The sequence below is a fragment of the Hermetia illucens genome, chromosome 5 (genome assembly GCF_905115235.1).
Source record: "Hermetia illucens chromosome 5, iHerIll2.2.curated.20191125, whole genome shotgun sequence".
NCBI classification, from domain to species: Eukaryota; Metazoa; Arthropoda; class Insecta; order Diptera; family Stratiomyidae; genus Hermetia; species Hermetia illucens.
Window position 1 is genome coordinate 35,467,675 of NC_051853.1, and position 18,482 is coordinate 35,486,156.

The 18,482-nt window shown below is 42.0% G+C and overlaps 1 protein-coding gene across 3 annotated transcripts in view; it reads left to right on the forward strand.

Annotated features, from left to right (window-relative positions):
- The first annotated feature begins 4,414 nt into the window (after positions 1 to 4,414).
- LOC119657425 overlaps positions 4,415 to 18,482 on the forward strand; it is a 183,739-nt gene continuing 169,671 nt past the window's right edge. For all 3 annotated transcript variants that reach the window (XR_005250135.1, XR_005250134.1, XM_038064327.1), the window contains exon 1: positions 4,415 to 7,591. Coding sequence is in view for 1 of the 3 variants with exons in the window: in XM_038064327.1 (XP_037920255.1) it covers positions 5,510 to 7,591 (2,082 nt within the window). In the remaining 2 variants the exon portion in view is untranslated. The remainder of the gene's footprint in view (positions 7,592 to 18,482) is intronic.

The window sequence follows — 18,482 nt, forward strand, 5'->3', positions numbered from 1 at the left end:
ATTCTGCCTGTATCACTGAAATTCTCACTGAAGTCGCAAACAAGCATTCGTTGGGAAGCGTTCGCACATTCTAATATGCAATTTTAAACAATTGAAGAAAACCAAGACCAGTCTAGTGCCGAGGCATGATAACCGTTTCACCCCTTACTGGCGCACTTTGCCTCTTTTATTCGCATTCTATGACAGTCAGAGAATACTTTGAATGAATTTGATATCCCCAAACCGATAACCCCAACCTCAACGGGACGCCGACTTTCCGTCTTAATAAAAATACCATTAATTTGGGTGGGGTTCGCCAACGTCTACTTACTGCAACGCTTGGGTGTTACACGGCCATTGAGACTGTATTGACTCTTTCCATTTCCCCTCTGAAAAGGACTTGGGATCGTCTATGGTGGAGTTCATTTTGCAGGTAGTATCAAATGTCCATTACATCGAAGGGCGCTGAATCGTCTACGTGAAAGAGATTGATGTAAATCAGTCTTAACTAATGCGACGCATCTCAGGATCTGGTTTCGCAGAGAATTTGAAAATCCAATGTTGACGTGACGGTAATTTGCGAATTGTACCTTGTGATAGAGCCACGTGGATAGGAGGAATAATTGTTTAAGTGCAATCCGATGAGATGGTGCTGGATGGTAAAGATCACAGCTCTAAAATAATTCCTGGTGATTAAACGGGTGGACTTGTGCATTGATATAAGGACACATGAGCCTATTATTAGATAATCGGTGAAGGGGTCCAAGGACCAAGCAAGCGCGTGTCGATGGAACACTTCGTTAGAGCTTCAATATATGGGGACGGACCTGCGAGGTCCATTTCCTGGAGGTTTTTGGGATAGCTCGCTCTCTCAGTCCACCCAGAATGGACTTTCTGCTTTCGCTGAACCCATTTAGTCATTACATAGTGTTTATATAAAAGGTGAGCAAATCGATGTGATCTAGTTAGTTAGTTTAGTTTGGTGGGGGAGCCGCAGCTCCAAGCAGTTTGATCTTTGCTACGCCCATTTTACCATCCTCGGAGATCGCCTATTCATCGACCCCTCGCCGGCGGCGTTCACAGGCTTTCGTGAATTTGAGAACATTCTCCAGAGGCAGAGAATGCGCAGATTCTTCGATGAAGAAAACTTTATCAAGGTATCTTCGTCTGAGGTCTGAGGAGGCCGGGCAGCTGCATACCTTCCTCCTCACATTGGCTGCATATGGCCAAGACCACCATTCCAATTTTCTCCACGTAGTAGTTTAAGGAGTAGTGTCCCGTTGGGAGCCCTACCAGGGTGTTCATGTCCCACTTCTTAAGGGATAACAAAAATGCCACTATGGCGGCCTCAGGTTCCTTCACATAGATTTTCGTCTGAGGGCAGAAGTTCAAATTTTTCTATTCGGGTTTCTCTGGTTTGGAAATAAATATTTCCTTTACATCACGCCAACTGGTTGGAATATAAGCAAGTATGATGGGTAGACTAAGGACATTCATTTCCTGTAATCCTATCCGAACCCGCAGACTTGTATCTATGGAATAAATTAAATGTCCATTGCACTCGTTCCAGTGAAACTACTTTGCATGCTAGAGTTCAATCTTTCGGTTAAGGGCTGTATGTGTCTGTCAATCCCGAAATGAGTTTTCGGATGCTGCCTGGAAAATGCATTTCAAGCAAATGGTTTGCCGTTTCTTCATGGCTTTCTGTGTACCTTCCGCTTTGTAAACATAGATAACCCCACTGCTGGCTCCATTCTTTGACAAGGATCCACTTTAGCTTTAAGGTTATCTCAAGAAAGTCGGTCTTTTCGCTGAAGCACCTCCATGATAATCATTTTGCCCGCCTTATGCTCTCCTGTAGAGCTTTTTGAGCCTCTTTGTAGACTTTAGAGCTCGGATAAGGAGCATTCTTGTCGTTCTCCTCTGTTTTGCCAAATCCGAGTACGACCATGGTGTTTTACCCTTCTTTGGCATCATGAGTGGACAGCTCTCTTCTAAAGCTTCTTTATACTAGTTGTGATCATCTAGGTTGTTTTCACAATTCTAGCAAAGGATTTGATGGGTCTCCCAGGGATCGCAACTCGGGCGCTCAGTTCTGTTTTATACGCCCAATCTGTCTTACGTGGATTCCGAAATGGATTAGGTGGAGGTGGATGCGTGTCTATCACTAAATCAATGTGCATGTGATCCAAGAGCGTGATACCGTTTGATACTCTCCATTCTCCGACAAGAGTCGCAATGTAGGGGATACTAACGTAATGTCTATGACTTCTTGGCTGACCACGTTGAAGAAAGTGGGTTCATTACCCAAATTGATCATCTGCAATTCGGTTCCTACCAGATATTCCAGTAGTCTCGACGCTCATGCGTTTATGTTGGAACTTCCCCAGCATATATGGTAGGGGTTAACATCACATCCTGCTATTATTCCCATGTATTTGCCTTTGACATATTCGTTAGCTTTGATGAATGTTCCACTGGGAACGTCTACGTCATAAGGGAAATAACCAAGACACCATAGAATCTCCTTATCTCCCTATTGGCTTTTTATCGTCAATTTGATCGTTGTCGTGTCGCCATTACATAGGTCGTGAACCAAGATAGCTTGGAGGTCTTTTGAAAACACCATGTAGGAGCGGAGTTTATCATTTCCATTGGGATACAACAAGTCAGTATGTCGGAAGTTTAAGCACCTAATTTCCCCACCAACAACCCATGGTATGAAGTATAAACATGTCTTGCTGCTATTGATCCTGCAAATTTATGCTGCAAATTTATCTGAGAGATATGGCACCTCATCTACGGTTCAGATGAAGATCCCGTGGGCTGCAACTCCCTTTCGATGGTTTTAGGAGCCGACACTTGTAACGTGGTTATTCTGGAAGCCAGGGGAAGCTCTTTTTAAACGATGGTAGCTCAAAAACCCTTTTTAAGGTCAGTCGCGTACCCTCCCACGCATCTTTATAGAAGGAGCAGTACTGTCTGAGCTAGTCATTCGTGCTTTTGTCCGACCCGATCTAACTATCCACTGATGAGAAATTGTGCAGAAGACAATGCTAGGTTAACTCCGGAAAGGGTAGTAGACCGCATACATAGCTTCCGTATTTTGTCAAATAAGTTGGGTGAAAATACGGAGAAGTAAATTATCACCTTACCCAATCCCTTGCGGGACACTATGGTTATAGAGGAATTTGCAACATCTTTGGCTGGATCTTTCTTGGTCTTCCATGCTGCCATGCTCAAAGGCCTGGACAACGCCTGAAGTTTGATAGAGAAGAAGAGATTTGGGTTTGGTGACCTTTATCTATGCAAACCGTTTAGACAACATGCATATTTAAGCGAACAAGGGTACAATTCTTGAGGAGTCTATGTCAAAAAGGAGACAAAACTGACTATTACCATAAATTACATGGCAAGGAAGATAATTAAAATGTATTTTGGTACTCTTACGATTATGTTGATCCTCCCTGTCAAATACCCGGAGGCGATGATCGAAGCTCTGCCTGAGGGCATACAACCCTGCACCCTGAACTTTCTACAGTCATATCATGCTGGCGGAGAAATATGCAGGGAAAAAATGGTATAAGTTCCCAGCGCAAGGAAGGTAGGTTGGGTCCAGGCAGATTAAAGTAAATGTGTCTTTCCAAAATAGTGAGACTTCCGTGTATATAACAACGATATATTGCATAACTTATCTCATCAGCATTCCAAGGGAGCCGAGAATTTTAAGCATTCAGTAGAAAGCAGGGAAAACAAGTACTGACTATTTTATGGAATGTCAACTCCGAATGATCCAGAAAGCTATACTAATTTGACCAGAGTTATCTAAATATTTTCCTGCCGCTTCCATAGCTATCTCCTTAAAGAGATGATTTAAAGGTCAGTCTGCATTGAAAAAAACAATATCACCGAATCATCTCTTCTCACGTACCAGTATTCATCATCAACATCATCATCATCTTCCCAACCCATACATCAAATATTCCGCTGAAACTAGTTGGGAAAGGAGTATGTGTTCGAAGACGACCTTTGTACACATGTGGAAACGGATAATTACCAACGAGCGATAATAGCAGGGTTCAGATAAAATTATTTTTAGTAATTTGCCTCATTTTATTTTTGATGGAATGTTAAGGAGAAACGTGAAGATATTTGGGAGTTGATATCATCAGGGGACCTTCTTCGGAATGTCTTGTTTTCAATAAGGGAGACGAGGTATCAACATCGTTGGATCAAATGTATAAAATTATCGAGGGCTGAGGGTCGTCATCGGTATACGGCCTCATAATTTTTCATTGCAGTAAAGCAATCCGATTTCCACATGGGACCTATTAGCATTGTATCAAGCTCACCTTCCTCAGTATCTACATACATCTAAGCGATCTATAGATACCTTTTATACACCTGAGCAGTGAACAGGCGGTACGCTCAACATTGCTCTGCACCACTCAAAGGTGGGAAATGTTGGTATGAAGAAGTGTGAATCAAAAGGTACCTATAGTGATCGTGGACAATATTTTTTTAGTAAAAAGCAGCTGTCTGTCTTGTCTTCAGTGTTATCGCGGAGATATTGAAAGACGGCGGTTTCGCACTGTATACCCGCGCGTTCCAGTGATCGTGGCTCAATTAGATCTCCGCGTATCAGCTCAAACTTCGCAAGTGAAGTGAGAAAGGTGCTTGTTTTCGTGGAGTGATTGCAGTGAAGATCGGCATGTTCCAAACCCGTGTGCATCGCGGTTAGATCGATGTATCTGCGAGCATATCGACTGGTCTAGCTGGATAGATCTCATCAGGAGTACACTGCAAGCAACTTGACTGACTCTATGAAAAGTCGGTTTTTCAAATCCAGAAAAACGTGATTCGAGCGTTGATCTTCACTTCACTTACCATTTAGATGGAAAGGAAAACATGTGTGTGTATATTGCAGTTACTGTGCTACGACTCATGTGAAGCTTCTTTCCAAGCTACTTTTCCCTAATACTGGCTAATGTGAAGACTCCATGATCGAAAACAGAGCTACGACGGTAGACGGTAAAATCGGGTAAATCAAGTTCTTCTCCATTGGTTAGACTGTCTTACTCGAAGACGATCCTCTTGTATGCACTCGCATGCAGGCAAGTACAAATGATCGAGACAGTACGTGACACAGTTGAACCAAAAAGCATGTCTGCTTGCTGTAGTTGCAGCGAACATAACTAGGTGCACTCATGAAGATCTACTGCTGGCATCGTTGCGGACATGCATACACTGTATTGAAGATCGCGACATGATTGTGCCAAATATGCGACAAGTTAATCACGATCGTTAGATAGTCCATTTACGTATGCAAATCAGACCAAGTACTTTCTTTGCAGCCAATCGGTACCTCTAGCGGTTGACGCCTCTGACAATTAAACGGGCAATAGTGCTATGCATCAGACTTTCTGAAGGAGGGAAGTAAAATTACAAAAGTCCCGTCTCAATGATAGTGTAATAAATTTACCTAATGTTTAATTAATTTAGTGTAAAAGTCAGTGTTATCTCACGCAAAATGGAAATAACCTTAAACTCCACGCTACCAGCGAGAATGGTCTCGACTACTCCACTGAATGGCTGTAATGAAGATCATCAAGTTGCCTGTGTGCCTACTATTCTACTGCATGACTCGTCGAAGAAAGGTAATAAGAAAAGTGAAGAAACGGTTCATATCCCCACTAAAATGGTGTTAGCAAACGCAGTAGTATCTGATTCGGAGCAACAACAACACTATCAGCCGCAGCAGCAGCAACCAGTGATCTTCACAACCAGTGGAGGAAAATCATGTTCATCACGGATACACGTCAATCGTACAGAGTGCACAAGTGCAGTGACCGAATCAGTCTCTTCTTCGGAGAAAGACTTTCACGTTGTTAAGATACAAATTTCGCCAAATTTCAAAAATACTAGTAGCAATAGTAACAGCAGTAACGCCAGTAGCATCGGGATCAACAATAATACAATCGAAATTCAGAGCCTAAATATCTCAAACGCGAGTGGTGACCATCAAGATTTCAGTGAAATAACAGAGCAAAAAGATAAGCTTGAAAATACTCAAGTTTTAAGCAATGATGAACGATCTTCGACGGTTGTGATTGGAGGTGATCTTTACACGAATCCAGCGAGTGTAAAAGATTCGAATTCGTTTGAAAAAAGTGATCTTACCAGTGACCTTTCGATAGTGCAGCAACCACTGAAATCCCCAAAAGTGTCGATTGTATCGTTTATTTCGGATGACCAACAAAACAAATATTTGAATGAGGATCGTGTTGACGAAGATCAGTGCAAATTATCTGTAAAAAGTGTTAGTCATAAGAGGAATATTTCACAAACATTTTTGAACAAAAGTAATGACGAAATATCGCTGCTGAAACAAGACCCTGAGTTATCGCCGAAGTCAACCACTCTGTTAACCCTGCCTTCAAATCCGCTTGCTGTGGACCAGGATATCCGAGAAAATCTTACTGGAATAACCACAAAAATATCATCTGAAAAAGAGGATTCACCGGTACTTTCGACGTCGTTCTCCGATTTATCTGTTCTTGAGGAAGATATTAAGCAAGATAAAAAAGAAGCTACATTGCTAACCTCATCCAGATCAACAGAACAATCACCTTCGGCAGTTGCACCCGAAGAAGAAGAAACTTCCATTGAAGTACTAAACACTCACGTAATTGTGGATACATCAGGTATACAAACAGCGACCATTACATCGAATGAAATGGTACAAAAACCTAGCGGTGATCTTGAAGTCAGTAACCCGACCTATTTGTACTACATGATGACTAGTGGACAATGTTCGCCAAGTGACACCTTGGATAGTGGAACATGTAGCGATATGGAAAATGGTGGTAGCAATAGTAACAGTACATCTGAATCGGTTACGCCACCACCGCTTCCTAAGAAAATGGGTCCCAAGTTAAAGATGCTGCACCTGAAGACAGGATCCATTATTTCTGAGGACCATTCTTCCGATGAGCAAGGGGACCAAGCGGATCAGAAGTCAAACGGCCATACGAGGACGGGAAGTTTCACTGATAGTGAAGAATCCGAGTGTAGTCTGAGCTGCGATTCCTTGAACTCCTCTGAGTTTGCAAGGTCCATATCTATTCCATCTCCACCCCATCCACCTATGATACCCACCCAAGATGCGATCGTTGCAGCGATCTCACTATTGCCTGACTGCTTGCTACGTGACATTCGAGACCGTAAATTCACCTCTAAATTGGAGACTACTCCTGAAATACTCTCGGATGACTTCTCAAAGGGACTGAAGATCGATGAAGATCAGATCCGTGAAAGGAACACCACATGCGTTTTAATAACGCAAGATACAACGGACAATATCGCTGCTCCGACATGCAAATTCGAAACGGATAAGTTTTACAAGTTTCATATAAACGAAATGGATGTAACGGACGATCTTGTTGAGAACAAGCCGAAGATCTTCAAGGATGACGAAACCTTCGCTGGATACAAGGATATACACAGTGGAACCTCGACAATCCGCAGCTCCAAGGGCACCGTCCGGGGAGTCAAGAATCGTGTACGAAATGGGATAGCAACATTTTTGCAAATGCAGCAGACGAATGTCAAGGTAAGTAGAGTCACAGATATATAGATGTATCTAGACGACCAAAGACGTCATGGTAATCATGATCGTAACTGGGGCCGCCTGAACAACGTAATAAAATGCCTTAATGCACTTGGGTGCATACTCGACAATGGAATATAATTAATAGCCGTGAGCTAATGGAGGCTTCGGCTGATTGTTGCTACAAAGCTTCATACCACACACAAAATAGATGTTAAGTTGATAGTCAACAGAAAAGACAATGCTTCAGATAATGGTTAAGCGCAGTTGTCTCTATGTGGGCTGCCCGCTTTTGTATCTTTTGATAGCACGTGAGTAGAAGATACTTATTACTATAATGATGTTTTTGGGTTAGTAAGTAGTCATTTGTTATCTCGATAAGGTCTGAAGAAATTTATATTTAGGTTGGCAAGTGCTGATGGTTCTAATGATAATAGCGCCAATTATCTGTGTATACTGCAAAGGCTAGGAAATCATATTGCTTGAAAGAATGGCTTAAGCTATAGAAAGTGTGTTGTTTGGGAAATGTTTATGTTAAGGAGGCACGCGATGGTTTTGAATTTTTGACACTGTGTCCAATAGGCTTTCGAACTTGGATTCACCAATTTCGTATTTTCGACGTTGGCGCAGTGATTATATCCGGCAATGGTCCAATTGAGTTTTTGAAGCCTTTTTGTAACTATCATGAGCTGCTTAAAAGGTTGTTCTCATAGCCTTTCTCTCGAATGCTTGAAGTAGGTTATTGGATGCTTAATTTGACGTGTAACTTTCACTCCTATGATGAGGATATTTCTTTTGCTAGGTATTAAAAAAGCCTCATTGACGTTTACGCCTCTACAGAGATACCTTCTACGAGGCAGTGGACTGAACCCTTACAGCCTGCCCCAGATATGATGTCAAAATCATCAGCTTTTAATAGCCAAGTAGCGACGGACCCAATCTTCGTCAAATCTCTGAACTTGCATAAAATAGGCAACTCATATCTTGCACTAAGCAGAATGGGGATTCTTTAACTAGTAGTGTCGCAGGAAATGGTCGTTGGAAGTATCTGGTTTGCGCGAAAGGCGATCCAAAACAAACATATATCTCTCCAGACGGAATCACTTCCAACCAAACTGACCACGTGTTAAATGAACGGCGCTGAAGAATGCCCGAAAATATAGAGGAGCCAATATAGATTTGGCTTACTACCTCGTTGGCATAGTGCTTGGGCTTCAGATGACAACACCGCTTGGAATCACCTCTGAAAATCAGGTAAGAGTAGACATTGAAACCATCCACAACAAAGCCCTCCGTAACTCTTAGGAGAGAGGAAAGAACTTGCCCGTGATCTGAAACAGTACAGGAACCAATCGCACCAGGCGCGCAAGTTCCACCAATAAGTCGACAGGATGAAGCCATAGACGACTCAATGCTCATTCAGTCTAGACAAAGATTGAAGTCTGATTTCTTCCCCGTGTATATTGGAGCGACGGGTTGAATACGTTGATGAACTGCTTTATAACCACCTTTTAATCGATTTTAAAGGCACCTATGCTAGCATAGCTAGGATTACACTTTACATTGCCATGAGAGAAGTATCCCGATTAAATTAATAAGACTAGCTAATCTGACGTTGACCAATGAGCCAGTCCAGATAAAACCTGCAGAGCCATTCTCGAGACCTTTTACCATCTGCAATGGTCTAAGACAAGGGGATGGGGGATCATGCATCCTTTTTACTGGCCTTGGAAAAATAATCAATAGTGCTGATGTAAATGTAAGAGGACCATCCTCTTCAAGTCTACCCATTCACTAGCCTTTACTGATGATAATGATAAAATGGGAAGAACAATTCGGGATGTACAAACTGTCTTCATCCAGCTCAAGCAGGTGGCGTTTTGCATAGAATCTTTCTTCCAACATAGTTTGATGTTCAGCTGATTTTTAGTGCTGATTGGGATAGGTTCATCCCTAGATCACGGAAGTTCCAACTTGAAAGGCTAATGCTTGCTTTTCGAATAGCTGCCCTACCCTTATTATTAAAAAAAGAAGACTGAAAGAAGAAAGAACTGTGTGGAAGCCCTTAGTCCCCAATAGTGGACAGGATAATTATATATGATGGGAAAATCTAAGTTCATTCAAGATTGTAAAAACCCGGAATTTAAAACAATTAAGCCAAATCTTTAGTAATCAAGTTCTGACGATTTATCCCGGTGTTCTTCCCTTGAAAATTCCGTCGGGACACTGGTTATGGGGTCGCTAAAAACACCCCATTCTTTTCGTGACTCAAACCCGTAGAATAAGTGTTTCCAAGTATGTGAGCCTCAAAGCCCAAATCGTATGCTCGATTTTCATATTCAATAGGACATTCAGAGACAAATGAAGAATCTTCGTCAACGATACCCGTAATGATCGGTCAAAATTAGTGTCAAATGGTACTGACCATTTCTAGGGCTTCGTTGAGGATCAACCTGAACATCTGTCGTGATGTTACGGGATTCGGTCGAATGCTTCCCGGTGGTGTGCGCCCTTTCCGCAAATTGTTATGCTTCGAATGTCCATCATCTTACATATGGCTGCCATACAGCCTTCGCGTTTTCTCTCCTGAAATTTCAATCGGCACTATGCTACCAGTCAAGAGTGCTACTTCTTCCTATGTTACTCCAAAATATACTAACAGTTCCAACTTAGATGATACGCTGGCGATAGTTTTTCATCATATGCATGACTTGTCACGAAGAAGCTTTTCCATGATTTGAATCTTCCTTTCGTAGACATTATCCCAGTTAGTGCCGCCAGCACTCCTCCTGATTAGTATCGCTTTTTGAAGTCTGCATGGTTTCAGCGTTTCTTACATGTTTCAACTGGTAGTTTGAGAGCTCCTTATCGTTTCTATGACAGGTCTGATTGTTTGTCAATGCCCTCCACTACAAACTCAATGGCGGAATAGGACTGGTTAGCCACAGAAACTTGATGGGCGCTCCATTGATTGTGGATATGCGAATACAATGAGTCTGCCTAGAAATCTGTGTTGGCCTGCCATTGTGAAGTGGTGGAGGCATTCCTTACATTAAGAGTAATTTCTGTATATCGCCTTGCCATCTACTGGTTCTAATTGCTTTCTTTTCAAGACTAGCCATAGCCTTGATTGTAACCGCTGAGTAGCACGAAATCCGTCTGGTTCTACCTTCTGTCGGCTCAAGTCGTTTCCTCAACCGTGTTCAGGTAGCTTATGCCTTTTTAGTAAAAGCGTCAGCTGCTGCCCCAGTCTCGATAAACTGCCCTTTTCGACGAAAATGAAGGTTTCCGCCTATTCCAGGTGCTTTGTTGTTAGTCAACTTTAGGCACTCAATGCTAAGCTCCCCCTTAGCCACAGCTGGAATATTTTCTGGGTGGTTCGGTTTCAAAATTAAGTACTCTGTTTCCTTTGGGAACAAGATTATTACTATTTTGTGTAACACTTCGGGTGTTTGAGGTGCGGTGCTTCCTTTTAGCTTTGAAATTGTCGCTCTGGTTGTCCCTAGGGTGCTTTCGGCGTTACCAATGACAATATTCAGGGTTGAAAAAACTAGCTTTCAGGAACATTAGTCCCCAGCTGTTTAACACTTTGCTGTCCCGTTGAGTAAACTTTGCGTTGGAATCGGGTAGCGGCCGTTTATACCTATCGTTTACACGTTTGGTTTGGTGTGACAATGGTACAGATTCTTTTGATGCACCCCCTGATTAAACTGTCTTCGATGTTCCTGCCGTAATAATCACAGACCAGGAAATGCAGCTCGAATCTGCTTTCTTCTCTAAGATTGGAAAACTCTTCAGTTTACAATGTCATCGGACGACCGCATGTCATCCGCTGTTCAGTGGGATGCTGGAATCTTGGCATCGGGCGCAGGAGGCCACTATTATTGCACTCAACGACCTTGACCTGATCGCAGATCTTGCTTTTCATTTTGCTTGGTCTCCGTACACTCCCCCCCCTCCGCGAAAACTTTATTGCCAGCCCTGCTGATTCCATGTACGGGAAAAACTTACGGCTTCCCGGCTGCTCGACAAGAGAAACGGTCTTGGAGAGACTGGATTCTTCGACTCCAACTGAAAGCAGTTGCCAAGTTGATACCTTTTCTGTCATCTACTCTCGCGCTCCAGTTGACAACACCCTTAGGGACCTTGAAGTCTGCACCTATGGCCTGGTAAGGACTGCCGCCATCCGAACACCACTGCAGCTACTGTACGAGGGCTCCTATAAGGCCCTCGAGCGTGGAGAGCACTCGTTTAGACTGGACGTTAGAGGCAAGTCCAAAGCGGTTCCTTAGGCAGGCTGAAGCCTTTGTTCCAGGGTACAGACGTCACTGGGAGGAAGAGTGAGCGCCGCGTCAGTTTTCACGGGCGCCAATCAACTTCTGCACCTGAATAAATATGCCGCGGGTTTGCTCACCGTAAGCCCTTGATTTTCCCCGATATCTAGAATTATCGGGTAAATTCACTACAAATGTTTTCCATTGTACTAGTTTCATCGACATATTTGCGGTCCATTGCTACTATGTTGGTTAGTAATCTCACACTGATTGCTTTCTCCAGGGTGCTATTTACCAGGATCTATTAATTAGTCTCCGTTTGCTCTTATGTCTTATTTAGCTACACACAGGTTCTCTACTTCTGTATTCTCTCTCTTTCTACTTTGATTGCAATTTCTAATCCGATTCGCAGCGTCCAACTTCCGGATTCAAACTTGCTCGTATGATGTTTTGATTCTTAGTTTTCTTCAATGATTCATTGATGACAGCTACTTGTGCTACTTTACTTATATGAAAATCTACATTGAAAAAAACGTAGCCTCAATTTCAAAGGACATTGTACATTGTCAATGTGACGTCCTGGAGAATACTCTAGAAATACAGTATATACTTCAAACAGGCGAACGCCAGAATTAATTTTTAATGCTTTTTACCGCTAAGATACAGGCTCAGGGGTTTATTATAAATGGATGGTGAACTGGCCTTTACAATTACTCTCGATCTCTGGCATTGAAGTACCACCTATCCTCAATACTCCTTTGTATGCTAACTGAAATTCCTGATTGAGGTCCCCCTTCTTCCATTGCTGCTTAATTTACAAAATCACAAGTAGTCACGTTTATTTTAAGCGGTATCAAATCCATTGCCAGAAATGAGAAAGCAGCCCAGACGGTCAGAACCGGTATGAGAGAAGATTCCAGAGAGCTGTGCTCTTAGTATGCTAAAGCATAGTGCAGCATCATAGCATAACTTGGATTTAGCAGGGAAGAAGAAAACGACAAAAATGTTTCTCAATCGAACCCTGAGGACTGACGGTGAACTAGAATTGGAACAAAGAGGTTCAGACAGTTCTGATAATCGATACGCTTTTGCGAAGAGACTAACTCGTTTAAGGCTGGAATTCGGCGCGTAAAAAAGGCACACTGGAGGGGGTGTTACTTTTCAGGTTCAATAGATAGAAATTTTCAGACGCAGAAGATATCATTCCTCTCCTAATAATAGAAGAAGGGATATGCTGGGTCTACATATTCGGAATATATGTCCACTATGCACGCTTGACACACGTTTATATTCTGTGATATCTGATGCCATCTACAGAACGACGTAGAGAGCTTTCGGCCGATAAGGAGTATACATTCCTAGATGGCTGTTTCGCTGCAAGTAGCGTGCTACCAAAAAGGCAAAGCTTACGGTAGAAATTGAAAAGGCGATATCCGAAAAGGAGTGTATCTTGGCAATAGTCGAAAGTGGTTTTGAATAACATGAAATCGATCTGGTGTTAATCAGTTGGATTCATGACATGCTGAAAAGGAGGCAAGATGGCTCAACACCTCTTCGCAGGGGAGGGGAAGTGCGTTCTATCTCCCTTGTAATCGATCGCGTCAATGAATTCTTTGATATGACTTCTTCAGGACGCAAGGGCTTTGCTGACGATGTGACTGCTTCGCTGTGTAATTCTGCTGATGATCCATAAACGTTGTTTCCGTAATAGTCCCATAGTGAATGCTAGAAAAACTGGTTTAATTATGGAACCTAAGGTGGGGCAGTTACACCCTATCCACTTTATCCGGAGTGGACATCCAGCTAGGACAAGCATTCAAATATTTAGGAATACATTTTGACTCCAAACCAACGTAGAGACATCATATCTATGAACAGTATCAGATATCCTACAGATTACTTTGGTGCTGTTGGGTTGTGATAGGTAAGACCTTGGAACATTCTCCACAGTGGATGCATAAAGGTGAAGTATCGTTTGGTGTCCGATTCATAATTTTGCTAAATGCTGGAAACTGATGCATATTTCCAAAGGTGTAATTGCTAAGTACTTGAAGCTATCTTTAATATAAAGCGGTTAGTGACGTATATATATATAGACTTGATGCCATTGGGGCGTGGAAATGCGACCAATAATACAGTCGGGATCTTTGGTATTACAGACATAAAAATCTCCACCCGACTTTCAGTGGTAACTCACTCCTGGTAGAGATATACTTCAGTTTGTTGGCAAGGAAAAAATGTTTTTTTACAAAAATGCCAGGGTCGCACCATTCGATTTTGTCTCACCAATCCAGCCACGTTTTGAACACCAAATAAGACCATATTAAGCCCGTTGGTGTGGGGCTTCCATCAGTTGCCGCTAAAATTCCGCCGACTGAACGAGACTTGCCTGACGTGGATCCCAAGGCCCTCGAACATTACTGAGGAATGAGCAGATTGAGAGTCTGACTTGTCAAGGGTCTGGTTCCACAGGAGTGAAACTAGAGTCAATGGAAAAAAATGAAAAGAAATAATATGAAGTGATATAGCACCTGATTGTTTTCCCACTACTTACTTACTTCATTTCTTTCAAGAATGGTGTGGTTTTATTGTTTTTTTTTGCCTTAGGACCCTATCCCTATTTCTAATGGACTATGACCGCGCAGTGTTATCCCAAAAACCAAAAGAAAATTGGCTATGGAAATCTGCTAGTATCTAGATGCAGCTCCGTTTCTCTGTTATTCAGTCTCGGGGACATTGTGGGAGGCGAAGCTTCTGGATACTTCATCAAAACAAATTTTATATGTCCTTTATCTGGGGCGTTCACCTCGCACCATATCTTTATAATCTTCTATAAAAAATTAAGTAAGGGAAAAATCATCAGATATCTCAGCGCGAGGCGGAATGAAACGAGCCAAAAAACCCGTGGACCTGGAGCCCCGATCGAAAAAAGGAACTTTACAGCATATTGCATTCTCGGTCTTATTCCATCTCTGGCCTCAGCTGTTTTTGAGGCGTGACCTGTGATAGTCGCTCTAATCCTTCATATCACTTGACCACTGTGTGTCATGACATGTACTTTCCTCGATACCGAACTCGAGTCCACGAGTTTACAGCTCCATGCATACCTTCATTGTCGCATCATTCCTTATTACACATCACCTCGGTTTGGGATCTCGCACTAGATAGGGATTCGGAGGTGAATCTTTATTTATCGACAGAGAATGGTAGGCAAATGTAGTTTTCATTCAGTTTTGTCTTCTTGCCGATTCTTAAGAGTTTCATGATTTTATCGACATGCATGATGTGGGGCCTTTTATGCTTTATGCTGCTAGCAGCACCTTAGCATAGGTTTTCAAAGAAATGTCGACCAATACTCGTAAGTGGATTTGTATCTGCAAGAAGTCAGCCGGTTGTGTTTCGTTGATAGAAAGTTTGCGAATTTTATACTGGCAAGTGTGTGAACTAGAAATAATTCATAGCTTGTAACCAGTTCGTGATTCACATTTAGTCAGGACCCTAAAGACAAAATCCGGGCACGAGGTGAAAATTATATGGGTTTGTGGGAAAACTTACGCCGGGTCTCATATTATTCTTTTGTCCTTTTTTGTTGAAATTTCTATCCCAGGGCCCTGATAAAGGGCCAGCCCGGGGGGAATCCGGCCTGTCTACCCCTTCTTGTCAGCCCTGCATTAAATCAATCAGATTCGGAATTTTTCTTCGATGTGCTTATCCCTATATGTGCTAATAAGTAGAGGCAAACCTCGCTTAAATAGCTGGCAGATACGTTCTACACTTGTCTTCATTTGGTGGTAATTAGACTGAATTTTCAGTGGATGTTCTCATCAATATAGCTCCGGGGATAAGAAATCTGTTTCCATGGGTGTTGAACAAGCCGTTAAGTGTTTGGGAAGGGCAGTACATAGCTTTTACAGCTGTTTATTCTACCCTGCCTAATAAGAGAATTATAGGGTGAAGGTTAGGCCTTCAATATACTGGGCGGGCCTACCAGGGATGGAGCAGTCCAGGGTGCTTATTGGGGGATACGGGCCCATGCGCACAAAGGATTGCTTAAACCTCACCAAAAAGAACTCTTCACCTATGGAAGCTAGGAATATCTACGGATACTGCCTGCAGGTTTTGTGAGGGGTATGACGAAACCTCTATACCTGTCCTGGGACAGTGTCCGGCACTTGTGCAAAGTAGGTCGAGGCATCTGGGAGAACACTTAATACCAGATGCAAAGCTGAAAGATCTGGAAGTAGGGAACATACTAAAGTTCCTGACGATTATAGGCCTGCTTCAGATACTATGATCACTAGTACACTATAACCAGGGAAAGGGGCACAGTAGTTCTTTAAGGACGCGATGCGACTTTCCCTTAACAGAATAATAATAATAGGCCTTCAAAGTCTTCTAGAAGATATTTGCTGGGGATTTCATCGCAGTGTTACTTTGCAGTTTTCCTCCTGAGCGATTCGTGTCATAATAATATGAAATAATATTGAAGCGATTGTTGTTTTCATCTTTTCTATTTTTTTCTTGTTATTGGCGCCATTTTTCAAATAGAAAGGAATTAATCGTTTTTATGTTATTGATGAAAAATGTAATGAGGTTACGAATCAGATATCCAAATCTAGCCTCTCATTAGATGACATAAGCGAGGTGTAGTAGCGTGGGTGCTAATTGCATCTCATCAAAAATAATATTAATTCACTCATCTACTTCCGATTTTCTTCCTCATGATCTTGTAAATCAACAATTAAGCAAGACTTATCTAGTTTGGCATGCACATTTCCGCACAACATAACAATGTATCTTGTTCCAATTTGCACAATGTTACTATCTCGGCTACCACGGATGGGTAGCTTCAAAATCGAATCTTGAGGTCCACATTTTTCTTTCATCCTCAGTTGTTTATTCCAATTTATATAAATTGAACGGCTCACGTACTCTTAACAACTCATAGATAGCAGTAAATTTCATTAAAATTAACATTTTCATCTCCCCGGCCATATTTGATTGAGGCAGTAATTAATATCTGATCAGAATCTATCAATTTTTCTCATTTTCCTAATAGTTAGTTACCGACAATTCTGATGGTTGAAAATTAATGGAATTCTTACAGAGGTTTGACGTGGAGAGTATCCATCTGTGGCAAAAGAAGACGCGCAAAAACCATTGCCAAGTTGGTAATTTCATTAACATACAAACGAATCTTCAGCAATGGCGGAGCAATTTAGATATGTGTCATGATAATTAACTGTAAAACTAAATTACAAGATACTGTTAAGTCGTTTGTATAAATGACTTGTTGTGGAAGATGGTTATCAGAAATGCATGCTTGAATTGATTGAAAACTGCAGGTCGTTTTTATCAGAATGTGATTCAAAATGATGACTGTCATTCGCTTAGCAAACGTTCACAAAAAAGAGGGAGCTCAAGGTACACTAGTGTTTATTGGATCTTCTAAAAATTCAAAATATGCATACAATTAAATATTTGCGAGAGACAGTCAAATTTCATACAAATTTCCAGTTTTGCCTCCTTATATTCAGCTGCTGGTGATATTTGATATTCTACATCCAATACTGCGATGGATACAAAATGAATTGGTTCCTATTTCTACGTTCATAAAAATCTCTCCATTATACACGAATTAATTTAACCACAGAGAATCATTTAATAAGACTGGGAGCAATCAGTGCCACCAACCAGAGTCGACGTGGAAGAACAAGTCCTGGTCGTCACTCATTCTCGTTCTAATTGTTCAAGACATGAGGCATATAATACTCACAAGAAAACTGAAAAAACTTACTGGCGTTTGTGTTGCCCCGGTTAAGGATAATAGTGACTGTCACCATATGATGATGAATAAGTACTTAATCAACTCAGGGTCAAGGTAATAGATGCAGAAAGGAACATAATGGCTTAATCAAGCTCGAAACTGTTGTAGAATTGTAGTGATTTTTCAATTCCCTTTTCCTGGACCATTCTCTAAGTCATTATAAAATTAATTGGTGGACATCAACCATTTTACTTATATATTCGCCATCTAAAAGGACTAGCTGAGATATTTCTCCTAATGAAATTCCTTCAACAATTTGTTGGCTTCATTGGCTGAGTCTAGCCTGCCACGTGGCTTTAAGTACCCTTAAAGCAACAACATTGATCATAACAAACCACATTTTTGTTCGCTACTTCAAAGGACTTACATATCATCATAAAAGCCATCATCGACGAGCACTGTGACTCCAACCATTCACTCCCTGAGTTTCAATTCGCCAACCGAACCAAACACTCGGTTGAGCATGCACTTCTCGTGCTCAAATCGGACGTTCTCCCGGGTCTCAACCGAATCGCGCTGACCATAGTATGTCTCCTCGACATAAAGAAGTCTTTCGACTCCGTATGGTAATACGGACTCGCTTATAAGCTTTACGAAGTCCTCCATTTCCATTCGCACCTCTGCAAGCTAATTCTTAGGTTTCTTGAAGAGCAGGAATCCCAAGTCCTCCCTTCTCTTCTCCCTATTCAGGCTCTGGTGGCATCCCTCAGGCATCAGTCCTCTCCGCTACGCTCTTCTCCCTGTTCACCGCAAACCTACCCAAACCAACCTCACATCCAAATCCCATCCGAAT